This window comes from Punica granatum, chromosome 2 (genome assembly GCF_007655135.1).
Source record: "Punica granatum isolate Tunisia-2019 chromosome 2, ASM765513v2, whole genome shotgun sequence".
NCBI classification, from domain to species: Eukaryota; Viridiplantae; Streptophyta; class Magnoliopsida; order Myrtales; family Lythraceae; genus Punica; species Punica granatum.
Genome location: NC_045128.1, coordinates 22,540,218 through 22,552,487, shown reverse-complemented (window position 1 = coordinate 22,552,487; position 12,270 = coordinate 22,540,218). Strand labels below are relative to the sequence as shown.

General features: G+C 37.9%; 1 protein-coding gene across 1 annotated transcript; it reads left to right on the top strand.

The window, feature by feature from the left end:
- The first annotated feature begins 4,221 nt into the window (after window positions 1-4,221).
- Window positions 4,222-5,890, top strand: LOC116193642 (small EDRK-rich factor 2-like). The gene is made up of 3 exons (XM_031522385.1): window positions 4,222-4,375; window positions 4,650-4,752; window positions 5,584-5,890. The coding sequence occupies exons 1-3, from the start codon at window positions 4,369-4,371 to the stop codon at window positions 5,675-5,677; spliced, it is 204 nt and encodes a 67-aa protein (XP_031378245.1). The 5' UTR covers window positions 4,222-4,368; the 3' UTR covers window positions 5,678-5,890.
- The last annotated feature ends 6,380 nt before the right edge of the window (window positions 5,891-12,270 follow it).

Genomic DNA, 12,270 nt, shown 5'->3' with positions numbered 1-12,270 from the left:
CCTCGGCTCCTGCTCTTGCATTGCTCCACCAAAGCTGCTTTATCAAAAGCAATAATTCGATTGATGAGGAATTTTAAGGACTTATTGATCGAGTGCATTGACCTGCACCCATCCACCTTGTCAAGGCCGAGATCACCCAATTATTATTTTCTGGAGTTGACCTCTCGAGCGTTGCCGTAGCACCAGTTTTACCTTGAAGAACATATAACTCGTTCCACAATACCCCTTTCATCACCACGAGAGCTCCCTTCGAGATCCTCAAAACTCTACCTTGGCCCTTGTAATTGTAACCGGAGCATCAAGACTTTCTAACGAGATCAAATATTTCCTTTTACTTGGGACATGCCTAATGTCTGACAATATTATCTCATTAGCATCATACATCCCATTCCTAACTCTACTACCTCGACAATATTACATGTCTGACCATCAGTCATAAGAATTCTACCACCCTCTATCAATTGATAAGCTGTAAACAATTCTCTATCATGAAATATATGGCAAAAGCTACTCGAATTTAGAACCCTTTATGTACTTGACTAACACGATATAGTAAGAGTCCTTGTCCCTACATCCGCTGCAACCGAGAGAATGTCTCATTCTCCATTGCTTTGTTCCGTCACCCCTATATTCTCCGATGCCTTGACCTTTTGACTTGGAAAATCTCGCTTGAGGTGACATTCCTCACTGCAAATCCAGCAGGTCCATTTCCGATGCCTTGACTCGCTTCTACTACGAGACCTCTTCTTGGTCGACTTGCCTCTCGTGATAAGTCCCTCACCATCACTTACCTAAAAGTCGATCACATTCTTCTGCAACTCATTCGAGTTCAACGACGCCTTGATGTCTTCCAAGGTGATGCCTGTCCTCCCGTAGAGCATGATATCAATGAAACTCTCATAGGACTCCGATAGAGAGCATAACAGCAATGAGGCATGATGCTCGTCTTCTTTCTTCACATCCACGTTGGCAAGATCAATCACGATCTAATTAAATAGATCCGCGTGATCTCCTATGAAGATTCACGGACTCAATCTCAACCGGTACAGCCGTTGCTTCAAGTACAACATGTTCATTGGTGACTTCTGCAGATATAGCAATTCCAGCTTCTTCCACACTTCTACTGCGGAGCATTGATGACACGCCTCTAGCAAGACTTCGTTTGACAAGCTCAGTTGGATTGTGCTAAGAGCCTTCGCCATGGCCAACTTCTTTTGGTCTGCCGTTAGGGTTGAATCCAGCTTGTTCTCTTCTTCTAGTGCTCTCTCCGAGCCGTGTTGTACCAGCAAAGTCCTTATTTTTATACACTACAATCCAAAGTTGTTTGTCCAATCGAATTTCTCAATCTCGAATCGCACAATTGACATCTTAAACAATTCCAAGACTTGTGCTCTGATACTACTTGTTGTTCTAAAGACGTCCAAAAGAGATTAGAATAAAGAGATTCGAAAAATAAACGACACCAAATATATGCTGTAAAATCCCCAAATCGAGGAAAACATTCATAGACAGAGCAAGAGTATCAACTAGATTGAAAAATCGGAGATTACAACCGAGACACCATTCGTGTTTCTCATGCCCTCTTACCGACTTGAACCTCATTGAGAATAGTATTCCTGACCTCGCAATTCTATTCGCTTTCCCACTCTAAAACCCTATAGTTATAAAGAAATAAACCCGAGAAAATTTTCGAAAGATCTCACCCAACACTCTTGCAACTGTCCTTCGCAACATTATTTCTTGTGTACAAAGACTTACTCCCTTTAAATAGGTATAAGACCCCACATCTCAAAGATATCCTAAAATCCCTCTAGAATATTCTTCCCTTTGAGATACAAATATTTCCCCTTCAAATATTCCAAAGATACAATGAAATTCCTAAAAAATATGACATATAATATCAATAGAATCTGATATTATTGCCCCTTCCTCTTTCAATCGATCTTGTTGTCACCTACCAAATCTTTGAATCTTCAGATCTTCAAGTTTAATGCGAGACATCTCCAAAATAATTAATAATAGGGGGATAAAAAAGATTACTTTGGTATTCAACCAAGGTAAGTCCTTAAATTAACATTGAAACTGTGTCTGATAAATTGAGTTCTTAATAAATAACCTTTTAATTGGTTAAGTTAAGAAATTTATAGGAACAGGTAGCGGTGTACGGGTTCAGGTACCCATTTTTTCACGATACTTGGACCCTACCCAGTGATGGATGTGTTCCAAGATTTTGGAACTGAACCCTACCATGTTAAGTCCTGGAGCCAGAACCTACCCGGAACTTGTATTATACCACAGGTTCCGGGTACTCAGTTAGAACCTGTAAATTTTTTTTCTTGCTAAACAAAATCGAAAATATCTCATCCATAATCAATAATCACGCAAAACAAAATGTCGACATAGATGTAAATTTTTTAAAAAATTAGTGACTATATTTTTAAAATATAGGAACATCTGAATATAACTATATATATAATGGGAGAAATTATTATTCGAGTTTGGGTATCGGTTTCGGTTTTAGTTCTAAGTACCCTATATGTAAGAACGGGATCCGGAATCTATTTTCACCAGTTTCGTATTTTAATATCCGAACCATATCATATTTTCAATACAAGCTACCCGAACTTTACTCTAACGGGTAGATTCCGACCGGTTGCAGGTATTCCCGATATCCGTGCACACCTCAAGGAACATGGAGGAATGAAAATGATGAGAATATGTTCTGTGAGAGGTAAAGAGCACTAATAATAATTAAAAATGGAGTAACACAGTGACGCACGCCCTCGCTTGTCAACCAACAAGTTACAGGTTTCATACTTGTGTTGGGACTACTTGTACGTCTATATTGAAAAGGTGTTTGATAAATTAAGTTCTTAAGAATTAAGCTTTTAAGTCAAGGTAACAAATGTATAGGAAAAGGGAGGGAATGAAATGAATGAGAATATGTTTTATGAGTAAAGAGCACTAATAAGAATTAAAAAGGGTGTAAAACAGTGACTCATGCCCTCGCTTGTCAACCAACAAATTGCAAGTTCGATACTCGTGTTGGGACTACCCGTACCTCCTTATTAGCTATTTTAAATTGTAATTTACTTTTAAACACGTGTTTAATTAAGTTGTAATTAAACACAATCTTACTTTACACAAATTGTATATATGAAGAGGTGAGATTTGAGGTTAAGAAGAGTTCACAAGAATTCAGATTTCCTTTTTATAACTTTTCTAGCAAAGGATAGTGTGCGAGTAAACGGAGGGGAAAAAAAGATGAAAATAGGCCAAACCTCGAGAGAATCGACAGATAAATTTTGTAGATTGACCTCAGATTTTATTTGGGAAAAGTGCAAAAACCCACTTGTGGTTTGGGGTCGAAATAAATTGCACTATGTGCTATTGTTAAGGACAATTAGCTCTCATGCGGTGTACTCTGTTAGCTATAAGAGGTTATGACGTTAGTTTTTTTTCATTTTTAGTCCTCAATCTTTAGTTTTTAATCATTTTGGTTTTAAATCTTTTTTCTTTGTATCATTTCTACCCTCAACTTTGATTTTTTTTCATTTTAGTCCTAGAAAGGAAATCGAAAGGGAAGGAGGGGTTAGGGCCGCCAATGGGTGACCCCGATCCCTTCACCGAGGTTGTCAGTACCCATCGCCAGTACCCACAGAGGATGCCGCTAACCTCAGTGGAGGCGGCCCCGATCCCTCCTCCAGTTTCGATTTTTTTATAGGACTAAAATGAAAAAAAATGAAAAGTTGATGATAGAAATGATAAAAGAAAAAAGATTTAGAACCAAAATGATTAAAAAGTTAAAAATTGAGAATTAAGAAAAAACTAACATCGTAACCATCTATGGCTAACGGAGTACACCATGGGGGGCTAATTGTCCATAACAAAAGCACATTATGCAATTTGTCCCGATCACAAATCATAAGGAGAATTTTAAACTTTTCCCAATTTATTTTTCACGTTTTAGAGTGAAAAGAGTGAGATCCTCATCATATTTTGCTCAGTTATTTGGGTTATTTTGAAAAAACCGGGTCAAGTTATTCGCTAATTTTGATGCATTTCTTGAGACTCTTTAAAATTAAATGGTCAATTGATCCCTCTAACAATCATAATTGAGAAAAAAAAAATTTATTCACCGGAATTTTCAGTAAAGAAACTTAAAAAAATAAATGAATAAATAAGATAAAAGGTTACCCGAGCCGAAATACTTCGCCCTCCCAATTTCCAAATATATATTTTCCCAAATCCCACCCACCTGCCTGCCCAAAGAAGCAAAGACTCGCCTTCATCTCTTTCATCTCTGAAACAGAAAAACAAGATTTTCCTTCTCCAACGACTTGTGGACTTCCTTCTGCATCTCCAACCATGACTCATATCCTCCTCCTGTCAAATCCAATTCCTCTGCTCTTTGATTTCCTTCAATTTCGTATTATTATGGTTGATCTTCTCCTTCTCATCTATTGGGTCGATTGTTTGTTCTTCCCTTTCCATGAGTTTTTATTGTTGCCTTGCTCGGGATTACGTCTCTGTTTTTTGTCGATTCGATTGAATTGATGAATTGCATACATCTGTGTGTGGAAAAGTACGGATTTTTTGTGGTGGGTCTCTGGTTTCTTTCCTTGACTGCTGCTGGGGGTCGATCTCACGCGGGAGCCAGAGAGAGCGCGATCGAGAGCGGGCACAGGCAAGGGGCGGCAAGAAGGGCAATACAAAGGACGACGGGTTGACTCCCGAGCAGCGCCGTGAGAGGTCGGTTGATCGGCTCTTCTTCGATTGATTCGATCTCAATTTAGGGATTTCTGTAGTTGGGCAGATTCATAGTCTTTTTACCATTGTATGCCTTAATTGCGTAATTACTTTTCGTGTCTTCCTCTTGATTGAATGGAATACCTGACTGATAGAGATTGATTCGTCTCCGATATGGTGCTTCCCGTTGATGCTAGTTAGATGGTTTGGGATAACCGAGGATTCTGTGGTTATATTGAGAGAATATGATTGATTTATGGGAGGTCGGAAATTATGGCATGACCGAGATTCAAACTCGGCCGTAGGAGCTCCCTGAGACCGTATTTGTGGAATGTTGCCTGTTTATATACAACGATTTCTTCGGAGGAATAGAAACAAGATAAGACTGGATGGTTTCTCTGCACCCTTTGTATCCTTGTCTTGGCATTGTTTCGGCCCAGACTTAAGCTTTGGGATTTGCACATTATATGTGGTTGAAGGGTGATGTTGTGGGATGATCTTGGACCAGGCATAATACCAATGGGAAAAGTAAGATCGAAAGAAGACGGGGGATAATCTGTGGATTGCAATTCAACTATGTTACTGTGTGGTAGCCTGGTCCAATTTTCTGTTCAAGGATTCGGGCAATGTGGAACAGAATTTAAAACAATAGGTTAAACTTTGGGCAGAGGATGATCTCCATAGATGAAGTTGATATCATCATCATCAAATTTAAGAGGGAGCACAACCTTGATAGTTTCCTTGGAATCTATTTATAAATCCAAGCGTGTTTTACTCCATCATACAGACTCGTACTAGAAGAATTTTCATCTAATTGCGCTTTTTCCTCCACAGGGATGCCAAGGCGCTTCAGGAAAAGGCAGCTAAGAAGGCAGCAGAGGCAGCAGCGGGGGGAGATGCAGGAGGTAAGAGCAGTAATAAGAAATAGAGGCTCGTATCCGTTCAGAGTATAAATTGATGTCGACTTAATAACCTGAAGCTAGTTTGCATTCGGGATTTGTGCCTTTTTTTTCCCCTTGCTAGTTGTGCATTTTGTTGGCTATGTGGTTAAAACAGTGACTTGTTTTGTTTGACTGTTGCTGTTGGCTTGTATCCTATCCTAATGATTGATTTAAATCTGATCTCAGTATGTTCTCTTGATTGGATCTGGTTGTTATAATTCCTTGTTTAGATATCTGTTCTAACCTTTTCGCTCTCGAGATCATTTAGTTCTCAGATAACGGATAGGTTAATGTTTGAGCTTGATTTGACTAATGCATTAATCTAGTGCGACGGAACAAGGGAGTGTAATGGAATTATATCAACAAAGTTCATGATTTCATGAATGAACTGGATAAATTCACGGTATAAACTTTATTTAGCAATGTGGAATTTATTGAATTCAAGGATAAGGGGTAAAGCCTGCCGTGAGCTTGTGTCCAGGTATCCTAGTATATACGATTTATGGACCCTACACTATAGAAAACCGGTTCCTAAAATTTGGTTCCGGAATTTACCGTGTTATGTTAGGGAACTGGATTCTACTCGGAACCTATATTATACCACAAGTTTCAGGCACCCATTTAAAATGTGTTCTTTTTTTCTTTTACGAGAGATCGAGTTAAGTGTTGCAATGTTATACAGGAAGAAGAGAAAATAAAATAATTGTATGAGAGGGAAATATTTTCAAGTAATCTTTAACAATTGCCACATATGATTTTTTAAAAATTGAGTAAAAAAAATCGTAGGAGTGAAATGGAATTGAAATAAATACAAGGGAATCCAACCTTCTTGAATCCATTCGACATGTGCAATTTCTCTTTTGTCGATAGTCTATATAGAGTGTGAAGCCAACCTTCTTGAATCCATTCGACATGTGCAATTTCTTTTCCGTCGATAGTCTATATAGAGTGTGAAGCTCTTACCCTCTAAAGTTTGTTTGGATAGAAGGGAAAGGAGGGGAGAGGAGAAAAGCTCTATAGAATTTTTAAAAACTCTTATACAACTTTTCCTCCCTTTTCTTTCCTTTCCTTCCATTTTCCTCAATCCAAATGAAGGATTAGGATCTCGAGATATCTGCCCCTAACTTTTGAAAATTTGCAGGACACATCCCAACCTTATAAAAAATAAGCACTTCTCCTTTTGGCCACTTTTCAAGCCAAAAAGAGCAGTATATGGCACAATATATTTTCAAGGGGGCAAAAATAACATTTGACCAAATAAAAAAATATTAAATTAAATTAAAATATTAAAAATATATAAAGGAAAGATGGAGATGAAGAAGGGTGTGGAGGGCACCCTCGCGGTGGCCACTCCTCGACCAAAGTCGCGTCGAAAGTGACTAGCGAGGGTGCCCCTTCACCTATTTGAGAAGTTACTCGAAATTGTTAAAAAAAAGAAAAAACGGATGAACATGTGACCAGAGAAGGGGGTGAGGGCGCCCCTAGCAGCTACCCTGCCCTTCGATCAAGGTCACCTAAATAGGAACCGGAGTAGGAACCTATTTTTATGGATTCTAAATTTCAATATTTGGAACTTATCCTGTTGTATAGTTTCAAATCGGTTTCTAGTCTTCCATACACCCATGCAAACCCCTAGACAAAGTATTGTTGGTTTAGTAATGCAAACTGGTGTGATTTCCATAATATATTGGTGGTTCATTAGAAAAATCACTTGGTAAAAAAATTTAAAATATTTCTTTCATAATTGGGTTTTTGACACATTAATTTTATGAAGTTCACACAAATTTTAATTTTTTTATTAATTTTACTGGAATACGAATTTATCAAAAAATAGACACTTCAACTATAATATTCATCTTTTAAATATTTTAATACAAATTTGAATAGTGTAAATATATCAAAAGTCCTTGCATTGAAAGGTTAGTAAGCTAATAATTTTCTTACGATATAATCATTTTTCTATTCCTTGTCATAAGTCACTTGAAAAATTCTATCATGATCTAATAAATATGAATAGATCATGAGGACCCCATCACCACTAGATCGATCGGCTATACATTGTCAGATGATAATCTAATGGTAATTGATGTCTTTTGAATTGTCCATGCTATAAACGGTAGCATTTTCCCTAAAAAAAAATAGAGAGGACAATTTTCTTTATTTTTAATTAATTTTATTTATATCGGTGTCCATTATTTAGGTAAATTGAAACGAACTGAATCGAACGAAAAATCCAGTTTGGTTCTTTAGTGAATGGTTCGATTCAATTCGATTAGGGAGATTTCTTAAAAATTTCTACTCTCTGTCTTTCCTCTCAACAATCCTCCTGTGACGGCCGAAGGCGGTGATGTGAGGGGCCCATAAAGCTAGGCCCATCTACGAGATCCAAGCCCTCCTGGACCTTCATATATGTCGCCCATGACAGAGGCGAGAGCAGTTGCGATATCCTGTTAAAAAATGTAACTGCTAATAATTGCATCTCCCTTTGTCTTTGTATATATATATACTTATCGAACAGTAGAGAGAGGATATAATAAGAGAGATGAGGCACTACTCATTCTAGGGGTTGTTAGGCCCGCTAAGCTGCTTGGGAAAAAGGTGTTAGATTAGTATGTGGTTTGAGACTTCAATGGGTCGCTCCTACATCGTTTTGGATTAACCGGTGAGCCACCTAAGTCTCTATTGAGGTAAAGATACTAATCACCTATGGAATTTATTTGATTCGGTCTTGAACAAGAAATATGGACTCTTGTTACGATATCGACGCCCACAAGTGAGTACACTACCCGATATCGGTACCTCTTAAGTTTTGCTACCTAACACTTGTTTTTATTTTATGGTCAAATTGTTTATCCCATGAGTCTTAAATTGGGGGATCATGGCTTGGGTTGGGTCAGTTTCGGGATAAAATTTTGGGCACTGCATAAAGCCCATCCACGATAATTGAAACCGAAAGTAAATAAAAAAAAATCGACCTTTACGGTTACGATTTTTCACGAATCGGTTCTCGGGTTACCCAAAAAAACGACATAAGAACAAAACTAGAAGGCAACGGTGTAAAGAGTAGAGAAATGAAAAAGATCTTCAAAAATTGATAGTTGTCTCTTGAGGCCCTCATGATTGTGAGGCGCAATCGCGTAGCAGAGGTACAAAGAGATAAAGAAAGGTAGGTTTTAAAGTGGAACTGCGAATGATATAAACTATCAAAGGTAAGGTTTGATTGGCATGGTTGGGCTGGGATTGGCCTGAATTTATATATTAAATAAGGTATATTGCACCATATAGCTTAACATTGACATATATTCTTAGATCTATCCCAACGTCAATTTTTTGTCTGAGGTATCCCAACGTTGTTATTTTTGTTTCACCAACTATCTCATATCTGTCAACGTTAGGTTATATGGTGTAATTAACCCCATTAAATATTAAACATAACATATTGTAATATTTTTATATATTATTTTGTAAACTCGGTTCGGATTGGGGTATTCAGGTATGTAATTTCCAAACCCGAACTCGTAACCGAAAACGACAAAAGGATAAGAAGCCGCCCCAAGAGCTAATTCGTGCTCTAGAAGAACCGAAATTTTTAAGGCATTTCGACTCTGGTCGGATTAGGCTTTCGAGGCAATCAGTTTTTTTATCAACCTTAGTCTTAGGGTCTTATTCTAGTACATATACTTATATACAAGTATGAAGTTACAAATAACCCGTATGCCACACTCGTACCCGTACATCCATTTGGGTATACATCCATCCATCTCATACATATATGATCCATCATCCATTATCCATCCTTTTTTTTTTGATAAGTAAGATTAAGAATATATTAATTAGATGATAACGGTACATCGAGAATAGGATAACCCTCAAACATACAAAAAGATGAAAAATTGGACTTGTCGCCATATTGGCTTAAGTCATGCGCTTGAGAGTTACCCGATCAAGGAATCCAAGTACATTTTCAGTCCCAGAAAAGAGCTAATAATCTAACGATATCTGAAACGATGCTTTTAATTTCCCATTGAGAATGATGTGGATAGATGATAGCATCGACAAGCAGAAGAGCATTAGATCGAATCCAAATCTTGCGCCATCCGTGATCAAGTGCTAAAGTGATTGCCAGTAGTACTGCCTTGGCTGCAGCTTGTAGGGGGAACTCGTCTCGGCTTTGGAGATCCATGAGTAAGATGGGCATGTTTGGTTGGCTCCTGGTTCCTACGAGGCTAAAGTTCTCTGTAGTCCAAGCAGAATCAGTGTGTAAGTAGGTCCAATCGTTAGAGAGGCTGCTTGCTTCCTTCGAATGCTAGTATTGTCCAGATTTTGGCTCAAAATGTGGCAGTGGTGCATGGCAGGTGTTGTATTCTGCAAAGGCACGCTTGATACAGTGAAAGTAGTTGGTAATGCATCCTACAAATAAGACATCATTTCTTAATGACCACAAATGATATAAGATGATGGATCCATACAAGGTAAAAGGTAAACTATCAATCAAAAAACAGGTAATAAAGGCATGCAGATTTGCAATGAAATTCACAATATCAATTGGTGTCAGGCAAGGGATTGCTTCAGAGCGTATATCCCATGGTGATTTCCTCCAAATAACACGATAGAATATGCATTCTCGTAAGAGATGTGCAAAGTTATCGAAACTGGTACGACAAAGCGAGTAAAGTGCACCGCTTTGGAAGAACTAGGGGAGGCACTCACTCGCAACTCTCAATAAGTGGATTTTCAAACAGTCATGGAGCTTCAAGCACCAAAGATCCATATATACATCATTCATCCGTAAATTCAACATGGGTCCTCAACGGGCCATATTGGGCCAAACACAAATAAATGGGTCGAGTGAGCCTATAAAGTGAGTTTAAGGCCCAAAAAGGTGAAAATGGGCCTAAGACCCCTCACTTTGGAAAATCTATGTCAATTGTTGTATGTCTACTCATTTTATTTGCAAATTTTACCTTTTTACAATTTATTCCAATTTTATTAGGTCAAATGCACATGAATATCAATCTAATTATTCAAAACTTCTAGAAAAATTATCCTACGGCCCTCAAGATCAAGATGACCTTCATATTTAATTCCTAGAACTCCCTTAGTGAGTTTATTACCTTTATCCCATGAATTAGAGTCAAATACTAGTGATTATCCAAATTTAATCATAATTAATCCATTATCACACAAAATAGATATTTATTCAATCTAATTCCACTTTAAAACCAAATGAGGACTTTAATTGGTTTAAATCCCCGACTCTAAGAGTTCTACCGTGAAGGTCAGGTGGACCTAATCAAGTTAAACCTAGACTCTTGATCTAAGTGCGTGATTAGCCCGATTTCCTAAGATTTGTGGTCCAGTGCACGTGATTAACACTCCAATTTACCAACTAAACACACAAATGACACTTAGACGCATCAAATTACACTCGCCCGTCACCAAGCATGCATACAGAGTCGGCCATTTCATTTTTCTATCTCACAGATTCACCATTTTCCATCTCTTGTGCCCATTTGAACCAATTAATCAATTTGGACATCAAGTCCCTAATGGCCGAGACTCAATCAAGCTTAATTCATCTAATAGTCACCTAATTTAATCAAAATTAAGCCATTGACTCCTAATCCCACTTGGCCATGTTGACTTATCACTAATCATCACATAACCATGAGTATCAAGCATATCTACAACTATCCTAGGACACATTAGCATGAAAATGGCTAACCGAAAGTAAAAGCTCGATTTTTCACTAGATATTCACATGGAAGCTTAAGAAATGAGGAAGAGAGGTGTGAATCAACATCAACTCGAGCTAGGGAACTCAAATCAATGTCGACCTGCCTCTGTAAAATTCGGATTTATACCTATTCCAGCCTAGTTCGGGCAAAGTGACCACTAATGAGTGTAATCAGGGCTTCCTAAGGGGTCCTCCTTACTACTAGGCTAAATCTTAGGCAAATTTGGGAATTTTGAGTCAGAGGCTAGGCAGAACCTCAACACATGAGAATGGCCAAAAAGTCATATAATCTAAAAAATGACCCCTTATAATTTATAGAGGAAGGGGGCTCGGTGTTGTAATTTCGTAAACTACAAGGGTCAAAATGAGAGTAATTTTGAAAATTCAAAGTTCTGATGGGTGCCAGCTATCCATTTAAATAAGATCGGACAACTGGACGTTGGGAGCGATTAGTACCAACACCCACTGCCCTGGACACGGGTGGCACTTGTGCCACCGTACATTGGTGTGGGTATTTTCCACGTTTGCTCCCCTAGTATTCTGCAAAAGACGGAGTTGAGTTCAACTAGTTCAATCTGAACTAGTATGGTAGGATCTAAGTGCACCTCAGCCCTAAACTTTTTTAAAATTGTCATTTTCACTCTTTTTGAAGATTTCATGCACATTTGAGGAGAGAAAATTTATGAAAAAATATTGTAAGTTCAGGAAATAATTATATAATTGAAAAAACCCTGAAATAAATATTTTTCGCTACATGAGAATATTGATTTCTCCATCTCGAATTCTTCTTCTATTGAATAAAATATGATAATAAAAGGATTTTAATAAATTATCGATCAGAGA